Source organism: Rhinopithecus roxellana, chromosome 15, assembly GCF_007565055.1.
Source record: "Rhinopithecus roxellana isolate Shanxi Qingling chromosome 15, ASM756505v1, whole genome shotgun sequence".
Classification (NCBI taxonomy): Eukaryota; Metazoa; Chordata; class Mammalia; order Primates; family Cercopithecidae; genus Rhinopithecus; species Rhinopithecus roxellana.
The window spans coordinates 68326517-68344885 of record NC_044563.1 but is presented as its reverse complement, the minus strand read 5'-3'; the positions used below and the strand labels follow the sequence as shown (position 1 = coordinate 68344885).

The window sequence follows — 18369 nt, the reverse complement described above, 5'->3', positions numbered from 1 at the left end:
GTGGGTTTGAATCCACTACCAGCCTTGAGCAAATCATTCATTTGTTTATTTTATTCATGATAACCATGTATGGATTGTGTGAGGAACTAGCAGAGGCTGGTGCTAGGAATACAGAGGTGAGTAGAGAACACAGGTGCTGTTCTCCAGGGAGAACTGAGGCGCCTCTTCCCATATCAAAATGGAAATAATATCTGCCTCTACATCAAAGACTGAAATACAAATGTATATGTGCGTGTGTGTATACATACACATATGCACACACATAGTTTTTAATTATATATATAATTAGTATATATATTCCATGTTTGTATATATTTAGAGAGAGCAGTATATATATTAGTATTCGGAAGATACTTTGCACCAACTGGCTAATCAAATCTTCAGGACATCCCTGATACTTCCATATACTGGCCTGGTGGATGACCTAGAGTCCATGGGAAAAGACTGCCTTTTCCTAGAACCTGCAATTCCGGAGATGTTCGTACAGCACTGGCCAGGGCTCTGTCCTGTGCTGAGCAATGAGTGGTTTCTCCCAAAGTATGAGATGCATCCCAAGAGCATGCACCAGTCATCTGCGGGTTTCAGGGAAATGTGTGACGGCCCTGGGGAATTCCCTCAGAGGGTGCTCCCTCCTAGGATGTCGACGAGGGATTTTCAACCCATGGGCTTTCCAGGCGGACTGCCCGGGGTTTGCATGCCAGCCCTGCCATTTTCCAGTGAGTGACTCTGGACATGTTCCTTACTTTAGCTGCCTCAAATGAAATAAAGTTATAATCATAGTCTTGACCTCTTAGGATTGCTGGGAAAATTAAATGAGGGAAGGTATATAAAATGCTGTCAACAGAACCTCAGACGTGGTAACAACCTAGTAAATAACAACTTTCTTCTGCCACTGCACAAGCCTTGGGGTTTCCCACTTGACGGAAGGATACCGACGTCTTCTAGAACACCCAAGCAGTCAAGGGCGCACTGGGTAGAGACGCACCCCAGCTCCTGGCCCCTGTAGCAGGTGGTGCAAATCTCCCTCCCCAAAGGGCTCAGCTCCAAGGAGTCCAGCTGGGTGCATCTGGCTGGGGAGATTAAATTATTTTTGAATTCCTAACTGAATGTTCTTTTAATGGAAACTTAATGACAGGCATTGAAATAGATTTCCTCCATAACCCCTCCTCCCACCCCCTAACCCCCCATGGCTCTGCCTTGCGCAGTTCCCGATAACCTTTATTCCCTGGCCCTGGACTTTTATCTCCCCAATGACAAACAGCCCTTGCTGGACAGAAAGAGGAAATTCCAGTCATTGTTCTCAAACTTCTGGCTTCCAAAATAAAATGCTCTATCTCCCCTGTCAAGCTTTGACTGACACACACTTCCTGTAATGGCAGGCAACAACGGCCCAGGGGCGGGGCCGGATTCATTTGCATTCCTTCCATCAGAAGCTGTCCTAACGTTTGTTCTAGACAGGGAAAGATCCCCGTGCTATTCACAGAAGCATCCTGTTGAGGACCCATATTCCGTTTCATGAAAAATCCCCAAGGAAGACACTTCCTCCACCGTCTCTGCAATCCGCCCTGAGAGTTCTTCTGGAAGGTCCAGTTGCACACTCTCTTAGTGACGGACACCGAAGGACAGTCACCCATCAGCCCATGTCTTAGATCTGGCAACACAGAAAAGATCTTTCCCTTCTGACTTTTCTCTCTTAAGGAATAAATAATTTTTAAACATTTAGTGCTTTCCATTAAGGACAACCTCCCAAATCTTAATTCTTAAATATCGGAGCTTGAGTCAACCTAAGTCCAGGAAGATTCAACCAGGATCAAACGCTCTTAGTCAAAAGCCCCACAGCAACAGAGATGAGCTGGGCAATTCAAAGGGAATCAGTCTCCAGGAAAATTCTGAATATAATAATGCACCACGGGATGCAGTTTTTCGTGAAGGGAATTAGAATTATTGACTTGCTTTTAAAATCAGCAAATAGAAAAACCTGGCATCTGTAGCAAATAGCAGTACTGATGTGGTCAGATCCCACTGGGAAAAACGTTACTGCATTGTAATAAAAAGGCTGCCTTTAGCAGTGGTGGTAACCTACAAGCAGTTTGGCCTTCTGAAGCTATTTTTCATTTCTCTTTACTACTTGAGCACCCATGCCCTTGTTAACCCCTTTCTTGAAATGCACAGGAGTTTTATGAGCTTTTGGTTTCCAGCCACTCCTTAGACCTATCAAAAGTTACCTGTTCCAGGCCTCATTTCCTAGGGGCTTAATTGGATGTACCTATGTTAATGGTTGCTAGAGGGTCAATGGGAATTTCCATTAAAAAAGAGACTCCAGGTGCAGAGTGTCTTGATCCTAGCAAAGGGATATTTAGAAGCAGACAGGCTTCCACCGAATAACCCAGAAGTAAATACCAATCAGAAAGATGTCAGTTGTTCAGCTCCCTAAACAATCAAAGGGAATGGATTGCTTATGACCATCTCACTTCCAGCCATCCACATGCACGCTGCCAGCCAGCAGGAGAATACACCAGGAGGAATGCATGCTGCTGGGAACAAGTGTCAACACAGGTTCCCTCCAGTTTATGAAGGGGCTACATCATGACAGTGGGCCAACAGAGAATTCCAGCTCCCTCAAGCTTGTGATACCTGATTTCTTTTTCCTGTCAGCACATTACATTGTGGTGCCAAAGCACTCACAGGCACAGAATGAGAGGTCCACATGGGCCAGCTACAGCCACTGTTATAGCCACTGACAAGGTGTGCAACCCTAAACACATCAGACTTCCCACTGTTCTTAGTCAGAAGGACAGGAGTGGTGCATGGATCTGTACAAACACAACCCAGGCATGCAAAAACATAAGCCATCCCTCCCACCAACTGTGGGCAGCTGCCGTTTTATGTGCCAAGACTCACACTGGAGAGGCGTGATGGAGCTGTACCGGAAGGGGTGTGTCTGTGGCCAGGGTAATTTCCTCCTGAGGACTCCAGACAACAAACGTGTCCTATCTGCTTCCTCTCCACTCCTCCCACCCCTTCCAGGAGGGGGTCCTATCTGCCAGAGGATTTTCACCTGGGACCTGACTCAGTTAATGCATAATAATAATAATAATAATCAAAGTGCATGCACAGTTTCAGAAATTTACTATATTAATCAACACACAGAAAACATTTGATTCCTAAGCAGCTTTGAGTACCAGCTTTTTTCCGGGACACATTCAAAATGATGCAGGTGGGGATCTGAAAAAGACTTTCACAGTAGAACCTTCCCTTCAAAGTCGATCTTTCCATAAGCTGATCCCTTTTAGGAAGATGGGCTCCCAAGGAAAGAAAGACATAGTAACATTCTGACTGTGGAGCTCCGTCCCATTCCTCTCTCTTTCCCACTTCTTCTTTAGAAACAGCGTTCCAGTACAAACTCTAGGTGGAGAAACACATGAAACTGTTTCTTCTCAGGTGCATTAATGATACATTCCCTTCTCTACTGACTTTGCACCTTCCAACTCCTCATTGCTGTCTTGGAAGAACAGGAAATGCTCTTTATAAACAGTTTTATAGCCCTTGAAGCCATCCAATACAGATTGAAAGAAATATCATCACCTTTTTTTTTTTTTTTTTTTTTTTTTTTTGAGACGGAGTCTGACTCTGTCCACCAGGCTGGAGTACAGTGGCGCGATCTCGGCTCACTGCAAGCTCCGCCTCCTGGGTTCACGCCATTCTCCTGCCTCAGCCTCCCTAGTAGCTGGGACTACAGGCGCCCGCCACCGCGCCCGGCTAATTTTTTGTATTTTTAGTAGAGACAGGGTTTCATCGTGGTCTCGATCTCCTGACCTTGTGATCCTCCTGCCTCGGCCTCCCAAAGTACTGGGATTACAGGCGTGAGCCACCGCGCCCGGCCCATCACCACTTTTAACTAAAGCATTCTGTCTTACAGGAAGGTATTATCAAGATTCTAGTGTGTAGATTTAGCCTCTGTCTAAATGTACCACATGAGAAGCTTAGAGCCTCAAATTGTTCCTTGTGTAAGCATTTTCTTATTGTTGTTGATTGGTTGGTTCATCTCCCCAAATTAGGAGACGATTTTTCTTTGAGTAAAAGTTCACATTAAAATAAAAGTGGAGTCTTTCTTATCAGTAGAATCAAAATGAGATTATTATTCTTCCCTGATCCTTTCTAAAGTTCGTAACTTCTTTAAGGAAACTTTAAAAAATATTCGGCCTGTCCATGAAACTTTTGATAATTTTGTCTGCTCCCATCAACCTTATATGAGCTCAAATAATCATATTTAAGATTCCAAGTGAGCACCTATGGCTCTCATATGCCAGTTTCATATAAATGCATTGCACTTTCTAATACAGTAGCCTTGTAGAGATGCATGTCTTGTGGGATCACAATTGCGAGGCTCAGGGGTCATTGTGCTGGTAGACTTTGAAAGCTCTCATCCTACTTTTGTACCCCTGGATTGTTGACTGCTTCATAATGCTTCTAGCCACTAGGAACTTTAGAGACTTTGTTTTACTCCTGTTGAAAAGCCACTGTTACATTTTGGTGTCATCTGTTTCATTGACTTCTGACAAGATGAAGTTGGGGTTGTCATAGCCTCTCTTCATCCTGGCTCTAGCATCTTTCTCATTATAAAGGCACATGGCACAGTGAGGGGTCTCCACTTCCACTGTCTTGCTAAAGTTATGGAAATCCACTCGGTATTTCCCTTCTTTTGTCTTGGATACTATGGGAGCAAAACGGTAGCCCCAAAGTACCTCCTCTGGGACATAGGATGTCCGGACTTGGCAGGTAGCACTGGTGGACTCCACTGTGCCATCTAAAAACACCACTAATTCAAAGTCCTGCTGGATAAGGGTCTCCGCTGCCATGTGGAAGAAGGGGCTGTTGTGATCAATGACATGGTAAATTGTCAATGGGGAGATGAAGAATAAATTTTCATTCCCAGCATCAACTACAAAGTTGATATTGATCTGGTCCAAAATAATGGTCTCTCCTTCAGGAGTGACTGTGGTCCTCAGAAGCTTTCCATAAATGTGACTGCCAATAAGAAGGCTCTTCCTGAGATTAGCCACTCGGATTAGGAGACAAAGCTTCCCTCCCCGTTTGCTGATCACTGCATTCTTGCTGAATGTAATGGTCTTGGCACGTTTTTTGGGCCTGGAGATCTTGGCTAAGATGGCCCCACACATGAAAGAATTGATCATAACTCCAAGTATAGACTGAAAGATAAGTAGAAAAATGGCAGTGGCACACTGTTCTGTCACACACCTGAATCCATATCCGATGGTCACCTGAGTCTCCAGAGAAAAGAGAAAAGCTGCGGTCAAGCCATTAACGTTCTCCACACAGGGAGTGTGATTGGCAGAAGGATGGAACTCCGGGAGGTCTTTGTGAATGTACGCTACTGCGTACCACAGGAGACCAAAGAAAAACCAACTCCCCAAGAAGGCTGTGATGAAAATGGTCATTTTGTATCTCCATTTGAGGTCAAGTACCGTTGTCCAGATGTCCACAAAGAATATAAACCTTGACTGTGCCTCCACATTGCCAAATTCTATGTTGCACCTTCCGTCTTTGGAGACTAGCCTTGCTCTTTGCCGAGAATGCCCAAAAAAGCGAGTGACAACCCATCTACGAAGACGTTTGAACATACTTTCTGTCAACACCCTGACCTGAAAACACATCAAAGAAAAACAAAAAAGGATTATGTTTGTAGCAATAGTGAACTAGGTGACTCACATAAAAGACCTAACTACGAAAAGATCATTCAAAATTATCTGGGTTACTAATCATTTGGCAAGCTGACAAGTTTATTCTGGATACCGCAGTGCTATTTCTGATAGAAACTTTCCACTGGAAGACCATGTTACTCAAGTATAAAGAGTCAAAATAATTACAGAGAGCTAGAAATGGAGACAAACTAAGAGATTATATATTCAAGTGTTTCCTGACCTCAACTAGTCTCACGTAACCTTAGATATGTTTGTAATAACCAATTATGACCTGTATTTTTATTTATTGACTATTACTTAAATCACCTTCTCATAAATTTAGCCTTATGTTAAGCAATAATTTCTGAGAAATCACAGACTTGAGCATTATATATATTTTTGAGATATACAAAAATAAATAACTGATCCATAAAACACTCATCAATATACTTCCTAAATCATCTATGTACTTCTATTGATACTCATATATCAAGAAAAATCCTAATTCAATTCTGTTCTCTCTTTTATCAAGTGAGAAAACTGAGATTCAGAAAATTTAAATGACTTGTCCAAATTCATGTACCTAGCCAGTGGCAGGATGACAACTAGAATATAGGGCTCCCTGCCTCCAGTCTAGGGGAGCTTCTACCACTCCGTGTCTCAGTTATCAAATGTTATATTCTAAAGTTACACTTCCCTAAAATACTTTTAGACAAGTATGGGTCACATTTCTTTTTGTTAAATGCTCAACACTATTTAGAACAGAGCTCAGATCCAACCAGATGGTCTCACAGGACTTCTCCATAAATCTACAACCCTGTTCCTACTCTCTCCCCATGGTTTCCCAAGATTCCCAAAATGAATAGTATGAGAGCCACCATCAACACAGCTCACACTTCCTTCCCTACTCCAAAGCTGGAGGACTGGGGAGCATTGATTTAAATAATACTCCATTAAGACAGATCATACTTTATTCATTCCTATATCCCAGTTGCTAGCACAGTTGATGAGTGCCTACTGTTTATTCAGTAAACATAAATGAAATAATTCAGTGAATGAACTACATTTTTCAAATTCCTATCTGCTCAACTGATTTTTTATAGATGACGTTATGTGACTTCCATTTTACAGCAAAATAGTGAAGGGACTGTCCCATAAACAGCCAGCGATGGTGAAACCTAAAGTCATAAACGCTAGATTACCTCCTCCCCTACGCCCAAGAATATCAAGGTGTGCCTACCCTGGTCTGCAATGTCTTCAGGGTATTTTTCATTAAATGCAAATATGTTTTTAAAATAGATTTCAAAATCCCCCTTGAAAAATGTGTTTATTCGTAAGAACTAGGAAGCGAAACCAACTGAGTGATACATTTTAAATAATAGTGATATCCCACAGTGTCTTGTTCAAGGCCTTAACCCAGCTGAAAACACAAGAAGCTAACACCAAGTCGAAGCGGTGACAAGAAAACCACAGCTGTGGTGATTGGAAATGTTGAGAACAGGTCTTAAAGACATAAAGAAAAAAAAATGCTGCCAAGAGAATAAACAACAATGCACATAGTCAGAGGGCCCTCCTCTCCTCCCACACTGCCCTCATTGGCCTCAAGTCCCCAGTGAGATTAGGGGATGGTGCATGTGAGGTACAGAGGAGGAAGTGGTCTCCTCCTTTCCTCGTACACGCATCCTTTACCCTGGTCTACACCCATGTGGACTGACCTCTCTCCCAGGTGCATTCAGGGTCGCACTGTTTATCCAGCTCTCCAGAGAGTGACTCTCAGCTCAAATAGTAAATTCTAAAACCAACAGTTATCAATTGAATCCACATTCTCTTTGTCATACATTGTAATTCCAGAGATGGCTCCTAACACACCAACTTCTGAGTTTTTTTCCCCACCACCCTGCTCCTCTAGCCTCCCTTAAATTCACTTTACTTTTACAGGTAAAGAAGATTTCTGTAGAGTGAAGAAGTATCCCGATTGATCACTTGAATAACGTTGGGTTTCCATGCCTGCATTAATAATGAAACATTATCTGTCTGGCTTTACAGAGAGGTGATTTCCCCAGCCTCCACTTACCAATGTCTCAAACACATTCCACCTGGAAGCATTCATGGCTGGAAAAAGCAAGGAAGTGGTGCTGGGAGTTGGTCTTTCTATGCAGACTGATTTCTTTCAGACTCAGCCTAATTTATTGTAGGCGACAGTCAGTGGACTGACGCTAATTTGTGTTAACTTGAAAACACTTAATTTGATAGTGGAATCGTGTGATTTAAACCAAGGCAATTGGTTGTTCTCAGACCAAGCCCCAAGTTGAATATGTATTTTTTCTTTCCAACATCACATGGCTTGAATATCAACATGCCAAGACATGACAAGCCATCAGCTAAGGTCCCTGGGGGGCAGGAGTGGATTGGGTTCCAGCATTGCCTTCCTCTCCTTGGCCACGCTCTATTGCTCACTTGTTTCTCCTAAAAGTTGTGCCTAATAACTACTGGCCGGAAATAGTTACTTATCATCAATCTCCCAGCCTATTCTCTGAAACCCACTGAAATACTGAGTTTTCCAAGTGTTCACAAAGATGCAGGTGAACATACAGACATAGATAAGTACATATTTACAAGACAACAGTAAGATCACACCAGGAAGAAACAAGATACCACGTTAATCTCTCGATACAAGTTATGTAAGAAACAGACTTAAAAGAAGTCTTTATTGTTGGAAGTCTTTATTATTCTGGAAAACCTGGCATTTACTGAAGGTGTATTTTACATGCACTGGGTTAGCCAATGCTATTGATTTATTTGTTCTGCGTGAGAGGGATTATTCTTAGAGAATGCAATGATACAGGATAAATTCATCCACTAACCAAAGCTGTCATTCACATGGCAGACCCATTATTGCACAGATCCTACTTTTTTTAAACAATGGCATTTAATCTAACCACAGACAGAGCCAATATGTATTTTATGAACTCTTAGGTGATTAGAGATTGTCCCTGGTGTCTGCGTTATATAATATGCTCAGTTTTTAGGTTCCTTTCTATTGAAATCAGTAAATCTTAATAGCAAGCAAAGGGCTGCACGTTAGCTAATATTTACCAGGGTATTCTTAGTGGCTTGGCAAAGTAAGTGGATTACATTACTGCCACTTTTTCTTTAGTGCCTCAGCATTCTTGTTCTGTAAAAAATCCATTCTCAGAAAATAGACATTTTGTGCACTTCCCAAACATTGATTGTATGCTTATTCTGTAGGATTTCAAAGACAAATAGAACTCTTCCTGTTCTCAAGCAGTTCATAGTCTAATGGGGAAGTGAACTAAGGAAATCAATTAACAACCTAGCATGGTTGGTATAATGCCAAAAAGAATAACTTTTTTTAAAAGATCCCCATCAGCTGGGGATCCACCCTTTCTTTGCAAACTTACTTCAACTGGCAGAAAACTCATTGCATTTATGTATACATTAATTTATTTATCAATCATTATTCACTGATGATGTGTTGATACCCGGTGTTGACTGTGTGTGCTAACCATTGTACTAGACATCCTAGACATCAGTCCTTGTCATCATGCAGCTCCCATTTCAGCAGAGAGGGCGGCGCAAATGAGTCAATCAATCAACTGTGAAATGACCAGTGATAAACGCCAGGATATGAAACAGCGGGAGCCCTCCGGGGAGCACCTAGTTTCATGAGCAGAACCGCAACCCTGGGGCCAAGCCCTGAAGATGAGTTAGAGTCACACATAGTAGAAACTCTATAAATATTTGCTGAATGATGATAAATAAATAAACCAATGAGTATATAAAATCAATAAGCTTGCTCTCACTTATATCACTTAGTATCTGGTGGCTCCCACTCTAATGGAGATGTCATGTGTGTACAGTACTAACCACATTACAGTGTAATCTTCTATGGGACCCAGGCAGGGGCAACCGAGGAAAGAAAACATGGAGGAGCTGAAAGAAGTTTCAAGTAAGCAAATAATGGAGCATGGAAAGCCTCAGTGAGACATTGGGCTGCAAAGGCAAGCTGGAGCCAACACACTCTGCACTTGGTGTACCATTTGACATGTTGTTTTCATAGAACTAAAGGAGAAACTGTGATAAAGAACATTCTTCTAGTTGTGCTTCAGAGAAAACTCATTGAAATTCTAAATGAGTCTGAAGTCTCCTCCATTTAACAGCCCTTCAAATTCTTGAAAATAAACATATTTTCTTCCTGAATTTCCTTTTCTCCATAAAAATATGTGCTTCATTTGTATGTAACATCTACTTTAGTCAGTATGCGCTCATTTTAAGGGAAGGACCAACAGTTTGTGGTCCTCACCGAATCTGATGAACCCAGGTGCAGAAGCTCTTCTTCCAGAGACACGACTTGAGAACAATTCGTTATGAATTTGGGATTTCTTACAGCACTTACCACCCTAGCCTGCTCAGCAGTGGAACAGCCACTCTGTCAAAGAGGGGAAAGGGAAATAGGCATGGCTGTTACTGCTTCTGATTTAGAATTAGAAGTCTATTATTCCTCCACAGAAATGGAAAAACAGAAAGAAAAACAAAAACACTGCAGTCTGCCTTTTAGTCAAACCTGTCATAGCTCATCCACAGCCTTAGTTAACTTTAGGACATTTCTGAGAGTCAGGATTTCAGGTCAGAGGTAGGAAATATGAGCTATGTGGCCTGAGAGAAGAAGTCAGGTGATTTTCTCCTGTCCCTTTGTAACTGCAGTAGAGAAGAAATTCATTTCTATGAAAAAATTACTGCTTTACCAACAGTTGATTGAATCCAGAAACATTTCTTGAGGGTTTTCCATAGCAACGATTGAATGGGATTATGGGGAAGAGCCTCTTCCTTCTCAATCAATATAAACACTCTATTTATTGAGCATCTGCTATATACCAGGTGCTGTGCTAGGAAACAATGCAAGGTAACAGCCCCTGCTCTCAAGTTGTTCACGAATAAGTAATTCAAGAATTGTAATGGGGCAGGTTTGCTGACTTGAAAAGATTGAGGACAGGATGTTAAGGCGGCCCCAAAGAGGAGACCCAGAAGGGTGGGTGGATGTTGGACTTGTATTCTTACTCAGCTTTGCGAAGGAGGGAAAACAAGTGCATCTAACTGCTGCTGCAGAGGACTTCCTGTTTTCTATGAAAATCATCCAAGCTATTGGAGGATCGCCACCCTGCTGGATTTGCCAAGGTTCAGAGCCCCGAGAAGCAGTAAACCATCCAGCTCCACAGACTACACCTATCACATTCAGAACCTGTGGTGGACAGAGGGTGGCATTTCCTTCCTGTTCGGTAATGCCGGAGAAGTTATCTCTGATGTCTTTACCACTATCAGGCAGCTCACATGGGAGCAGCATGGGCTCCTTTTAGATAGAACTTGGCAAGGCTGGTAGAAACCATCTTTCCTGGCCTCATGGGCATAGAAGAGGGCATCTGAGCTTCAGGACTCTTTCAGGCTAGACTTGGGAATGCACTTCAGGAATACCCTACATTTTTGTGGGGTGAGCAGGGGGTCCCCACTGCTGTGAAGCCAAAGTGTGTCTGTATCCAGGGTGTGAGTGCAGCAAGGGTCTTCCCAGGTGCCTCCCTCCTTCCAGAGAAGACAGCTTGGGGAGAAAGGGCTGGAGCATCACAAGGTCTGATGGTGTTGGTGTCTCAGGAGGCACACCGTGCTCTGTAAGCATCTCTGGGCCAGCCAGCCAGAGTACAGCACTTTCTGAATAACTTGGCCTTTGTGCATAAGGAATCAGGAGAAGATAGGAGATCCCAGCCAGGAATGTTCCCAGAAGAGGTAACAGCTACAGGCAGCATGGCAGAGTGGAAGGGCCTCTAGTTTGGGTTAGCACGGACATGGATTTGTACTGTGTCTCTGCCACCCAACAGTTAGGTGACCTGAGCAATAGTTAGGTGACCTTTGCTGAGCCTCAGTTTCCTCACCTATGAAATGGCTATAATCATATACTCTCAAACATTGTTGTATGATTTAAATGCAATAGCATAGGTAAAGTTCCTAGAAAATAGCAATTATGCAATAAATAGCTACAATTGTTATAACTTCTTCACAAATTTTAAACTAGTGTGGCAGTTTAACCAGGGGTCACTAGTCCAGGCCAATCGGGATCTACCATGTGGAGCAAAATGGGCCATATTGGAGATTACAGCCAATGGAGGAAAAGGCTTCCATGAGAGTGACGAAAGTTCTGACAACATATCTTGTCTATCAGCTATGCTAGCTTCAGAGCCCATCCTTCCAGTGCAGAACAGGAAATCTGGAAAATACAAACATGTTTTATAAAGGTTTTCTCTATAATCAGGGCAGAAGTCTTATCTTGGAGAGGTGGGAACAGGATAGAGGGAGAGAATTATCCTTGGCAAGGCTGAAAAGAGCCATGGTACCGAGGCTTGATGCTGTTCTTCTCTCACCCTAGACATTAACTAGGATTTGACCAACGGAAAAGCAGCCCTGACCTCTGGGAGCTGACCTTGAACTACCAACAAGGTCTTGGCTCTCCTGGCACAGGAGACTGGGTCTTGCTCCTGTCAAGCACAAGCAATCTCACAGGTCGTCAGCCTCAGACCACGCCACTCAGATCATGATTGATTGGGATAAAACAAGGTCACTCTGTAATAATGTCTGAACACCGTCAAAACACAAACGTTATCCAAGCCATAAAATGGCCAAATATCCCCCCATCCTGGCTATGATGAGTGTCTGCTGTTTCTTTCCCCAGAACAGCTTTAGCCTCACGTCAGTCTTCTCACCTAGATAATAAGAATTATCAACATATTGAATCATAGAATCATCACTACTCCCTAACAGCACCTAATCCAGAGCAAAGCACTGCTTCCTTAAGCCTCTCCCCAACCACATCACCTGAAACATGCTCAGATCCTATGAAAGTCCTTTCCAAAGCCCTCTCAGTGAGATGCCCCGTGATTGCTTATGGTGTAGGTCTCCATAGCTGCAAAAAGTCCAACTTGCTCAAACACAGGGTACTTTCTGACTGGAGGGCACTGACACCACGAAAGACCGTAAGAGCACAGGAAATAAGAAGTGTAACTATAACACAATAAAACCATTTTACAAGCCCATTGGCGAGAACCAGTTGCATTCCGTGGCTTCCGCAAGTCTTACATGCCTATGTGCAATTGGTACGTATGTTTGTTTTTGTATGAAGAAGTGAAGAATCAGGATATTGCCAGGATATTGTTCAATAGAAAAACCCATTAAAATAAGTTAAAAAATTTCAAGTTCAGGTTTTAAGTTCTATCTAGCTAACTTGTTTCCCAAAGCCATTGGTTATCCTAAGATAACTATACTCTCACCACAAAAACCTATACCTCTTCTTGGCATCTTGATTGGGTCCCAGTGGGAAGCACTGGAAGCTGTGATGTCCCCACCACTGGGAGCTAGTGAAGCCTGAATCCAGGCAAAGTGTTTGTGAGGTCTTACCAGTCTCTGGTGGCAGTCCGCATTTGCTGTAGTCAGAAATCAATGCTTTGGAACCTGGATGCTTATCCTGTATGTATTTTCTTTTTCATATCTTTTCTTTCTTATTTATTTTTATTTATTTATTTATTTATTTATTTATTTATTTATTTATTTATTTTTGAGACAGGGTCTCACTCTGTCATCCAGATTGGTGTGCAGTGGTGCAATCACAGTTCACTGCATCCTCGACCTCCTGGGCTCAAGCGATCCTCCTGCCTCAGCCTCAAAGTATCTGAGACCACAGGTGTGCACCACCATGCCCAGCTGATTTTGTTGTTGTTGTTGATTTTGTAGGGATGGAGTCTTATTATGCTTCCCAGGATGGTCTTGAACTCCTGTTCTCAAGCCATCCTCCTCCCTCGGCCTCCCAAAGTGCTGGGATTACGGGTGTGAGCCACCATGCCTGGCCACTGTATTTCCAATATTGCTTCCTGCTGTGCTTCATAATAGTTTCTTAAGATACTTCAGAAATGCTAGCATGTCTAAGTTATATGAAGAAAGACCAAAAAGAAGCACTTGGTCCCTGCCTTGTTCAGAGTTTTAAAGAGAGAGCAGCACATCCTCAGGGGCTGTGAGGAACAGTGACAAGGAGCTGGAACACCCTAGGGGACAGGAGAAACTCACTGCCACACCATGGGAGCTACCTGGCTATACTAGAGATTTTCTAAGAATTTTCTCTTCTAAACTTTCCCTTAAACTGCACTTTAAGGGAAAGCATGGCTTTATTGGACGTTAGGTGGGTTGAGCCAGGGTTGAGAAGGTAAACCAGGGTAAAAATGGAAGTGCAAAGTACAGATGAATGAATAAAAAGACTGGGGCTGAGAACAGTCTCCAGAGAGTGTGGAACGGCCATTAAGGTGGCCGGAGAGGGTTACTGTAGTCGGCTGCCTGTTGCAGGAGACACACACTGTGGCAGTCTCAGTGAACAGCGCCCTCTGCAGCACGATGTCAGCGATGCCCCTCTGGAATAGTGACATTCTGGGCCCCCAAAGGCCTGTAGTATCATCCCAGGCACTGATGCAAAATCTCTTAAAGGTATTGTTGGATTTAAACTCATAGTAACTCTAGGAGGCTGGGAACTGAGGCTCAGAGAAGTTAAACAACTTCTCCAGGGTCACAAAGCAGAAAGCCAGAAGAGCAAAGATTAGAAGAATCTAGATCTTCCCAACTGAGAAGTCTTTGCTTTTAAACCCTAAAGCATACGTAACACAGTTGGTAAACAATGTAGAGGGAAAGTAAATATTTATTCAGCATCAACTTACTCTGCCGGAATGGTTTTCTACACATTTCCTTGCTTTGTGTGAGTGATCACATAAGAGGGTGAGAGCTAGCAAGGGTCCAAAACTTTTTAGATAGTGAGCATAAAAGGATCAGGAGGGGACAGGTTTCTGGGGTTTTGCAGTATCTACAAAAGCACTACAAAAGGAGGAAGGAGAGGGCTTGATGGAGAGGGCACTAGGTACCCTGAGTTGGATCTGAGGGTGTGTGTTGGAGGAGAAGGCCATAGGCCCTGATATCATGAGAGGGGCCTGGTAGAGCCAGGCAGAGTTTAGAAATGGTTACGATATCAAGAGAATTAAGAAGCAGCCATGAGAGCAGCTGAAGATGCGCTGTCCAGCATCATGCTTTTTTTTTGGAAGCTTCTGTGGGCATAAGCAAACGACCTGAAGTTGTGGGAGTGACATTTTACATTTAGGGACATCTGTAGACCTCTACAGGGTGTTGTTACTTCTTCTATAGGCACAAGTTTGGTGTGATGACAATGGCTCCTGTGGGAAGAGGAGGCAACCCCCCCACAACCCCACCTGCCCACCTGCCAACCCACCACCTGGTGGATAAGGAAAACCTGCCAGTGATGATGAGCCAGCCCCATGCTCATCACTGCTTTAGCAGAGGGCAACGCTCTTGACCTTGGAGTCAGTGCTGAGGTCATGTTTAGGAAGCAGACTGGGGATACAAAGGCAAAAAGACGCATCAGAGGCCTCCCGGCCTCCAACCATAGAGGCTAGAGCAGATCATTTAACCTCTCTGGTCCTGTATCACCTGCTATTTCCTCAGCTAGGAACCCTTGGCACGCTACTCTCCCCAGCGCCACCCCCACCCCCTTGCTGACTTCATGACCTCAAGTTAAATGTCGTTTCTCAGAAAGACATGTAAATGTTAGTTTCTCAAAGAAGGAAGAAGATCCCCCTCCCCATTTAAATCAAGTTTCCTCTCCTTGCAATATTTGATTGTATGCTTTCCTTTTATTTGTGGTGTGAACAGTAATTTTAACTGATACATTTACTTTTGTGCTGTCTCCTCCACTGCCATGTCCCCAGTGCCCACCCACCCCAGCACCAGGCAGAGAACAGAGGCTCAACAGGTATCTGTCAAGGAAATAAGCAAATAGAGGAAAGTGTGGATGACTCAGTGTGCTGGATTTTTGAAAGGGGCTGTGGAGAGGGCCATGCCAGCCTAACACCACTCTCTGATGCTGGTGGTGGGACTCAGTACTCGCAGAACCTGAACGGGCAGATGATTAGGTCCCGCAGCCTTTGCCTAAGAGGCTCTGCATAACCAAATGCTTACCCAGCTTTCTTGTAGCCTGGGGTGTCCAACAGTTGCTTATTGAAAATCAAGCCACTCACCTCTGTCGGAAGAGGTTCAGGAGATGATTTTCCAAACCTCGTGTATAAGTAGATCTTGGGGTGACCAGCAAGAGCTGCTTGGTTTGGGATTCCACCTGTGGGGATCAGAACTTATCACACTGTCTCTGTCAGGGCCCAGGATGGGGATGAAGGCACAGTAGAGAAGATACCTGGTAAAATACAACACACATGGCTACTGTCTGGGGACAGAGGACAGGCCCACACAGAAGCCAGGGTGAAACTTCAGTCAGTCTGGACCAGGAACACACAGGACCCTCCACATCAGCAAAGGCAGAAAGGTCAGCTCAGGCTCCGGTGGACTCAACTTTAACCCAAGTTCTCAAACCTCTTCCACACGCTCAGGCCACACCTCCCTAACTAGTCCATTCTAGTTTCTAGTGAATTTAAGATTGAAAATTAAATTAACACAATGATCCACAGTCTTTCCTAGTCTCATGGTCTTTTTATTTTTATTACTATTAAAAAGAACACCGCTGCACTGAAAATATCATTGTACACATCTAGATATTCCATATTGAAATCACTGTATATTCTCAAAAGATGTATGTAGACAGAAATTGTGTATGGTGAATCATATTACATATGCATTAGGATATTAGATATTTATAGGAATCCTATAGTGGATTATTTTATAAAGTGAAGAATAGTTTTTGCAAATCAAATAATCATTCTTCCACTTGTTTATCCTGTACGTGAGTTGAGAAGGAGATGGTTGTTCTGAAAACCGGATATATCTGTAATGAAACTGTTCTTAAGTCTCATATTCAGCCACCCACCTCAAATGGCACCGGAGTTTAATGAAGGAATTTCAATGTTTATTAAAAAGTTGTAGCTATTATGTGTGCAGAGATCCTGTTATTAGTCTGACCCTTCTAGTTCTCTGTGGTTTGGATTGGTATTAAATCAACTCAGTCTTTCCAGACCAGAAAGGAATGGATTCCATGTGGACAGGAGGCCTGAACATGCTTTACCGAGTGTCTGCGACAAGGAAGTGCACTTTGTTTTAAAGAAAACATATAGGATGCCCAACCTTGACAATTTATAAAATGGAAAAAATTCAGCTAATGTACTGAGTATGAAGACTCAAGGGGACTAGTATTCATTAAGCTGCACAGGCAAAGAAGGCCCTTGTAGCCCAGCTTCCACAGACACACAAGATCTAAGGCACGGAGCACCAAGTGCTTGGGTTTGGAAGGGGATTTGGATGCCTTCTAGGCCCACACCTTGTGTGTTTGAAGTTTCTCTGTCCTAGTCCCATCAAGTGACCTACGGGGTAGGATTTAAGAAGTGGATTTCCAGTGTTTGAATCTGAAGTCAGTCACTTACTATCTCTAACACTGGGTACTCAGTGTATCAGTTTCCTTGTCTGAAAAATGGGGGCATTCATATCTAGCTTACAGATGGATAGAAAGTGCTTAGACCACACTTGGACATAGAACATGATCAAGCTATTAACACCTTGAGTCATACTGCGTGCAACTTCAGTTTCTCCTTCAAGCTCCTGCCATGCATTGAATGAAAGGAGGCAATCCTGTCCCTATCTGTGAGGCCTTTAATCCTGGGCTTCTCTAGCTACTGTGCAGGCTGCAATCGCATCCTGCTTCCCAGAGAGGAGGTAAGAATAGCCAGGCTCTAGGGCAGTGGATTAGTGGGAGAGCCAGCATTTCTGTTGACTCTGTTGCTATGCCCCACGGGTATCACTGACCCTCAAAGGGTCAGTGATTACCAGTTTCGGCTTGGGTTCTGCCAAGCCATCAGAGTTACATTAATGGGGCGGCACGTCATCACCCACCCTCCCACGTCCAAGTGCTTTCTGGGAAAGCCCTGGAGCCAGAGGGAGCAGAGCCAGTAGCTTCGGTGACCCTTTGTTCCATGCCACAGAGCTGCCCTTGAGCAAATGCTGGAGTCTTCTCACTGGGGCTCTTCTTGCTGGCATTTAGCATGCCCCCATCCTCATCACTGGGCAGAGCCCACCCAGGAGTCCTCTCAGAACAGGACACTGCCTGGAAGACTTCCCAGCTGGGTGCTCCAGCAAATGTCTTGAACTGCTCTTGAGCAATCCTGGTGTCTGCCTCTGAAACAAAGAGGACAAGCAGGAAGGGGGCATCCCCCTAGACCTTAGAGCCATGCCAAGGCAGGCAAGCTCAGGGCCCTCACTGAGACCCACCTCCCGGGAGAGAAGGCCTGCTGACGCACTTTCTCTCATTCCTTTCCTCGTTTCTTTTCACTCAGTGGTGTGTATAATGACCTGGAAAAGGTAAAATTAAATTCCACTTTATTTCCATGTATTTGCTGTTCTACCAAAATCAAGCCAAATCAAAAGAAGCTTTTCAGCCTCAAAGACGTTCCTTAACCTCTCTGAGCTGCACTTTTCCATACTATACTGATGATTCTAGTGCCTTTGTTGTTATGGGGATTCAGTGAGAAATACACATATCTACATGAAAATGAGTATGTGAATAGCAACATTATTCACAATAGCCAAAAAGGGGAAACGTTTGAAACAGTCGATGTCCATT

At 43.6% G+C, this 18369-nt stretch overlaps 1 protein-coding gene across 3 annotated transcripts in view; it reads right to left on the bottom strand.

Annotated features, from left to right (window-relative positions):
* Positions 1 to 3816: 3816 nt before the first annotated feature.
* KCNJ1 (potassium inwardly rectifying channel subfamily J member 1) overlaps positions 3817 to 18369 on the bottom strand; it is a 28648-nt gene continuing 14095 nt past the window's right edge. For 2 of the 3 annotated variants that reach the window (XM_010353033.2, XM_010353032.2), the window contains one exon: positions 3817 to 5663. In XM_010353033.2, coding sequence (XP_010351335.1) covers positions 4524 to 5642 — 1119 coding nt within the window. In that variant the 5' untranslated portion in view covers positions 5643 to 5663 and the 3' untranslated portion in view covers positions 3817 to 4523. Of the gene's footprint in view, positions 5664 to 7776; positions 7930 to 18369 lie in introns of those variants that run through there. The other variant, XM_010353031.2, reaches the window with a different exon arrangement.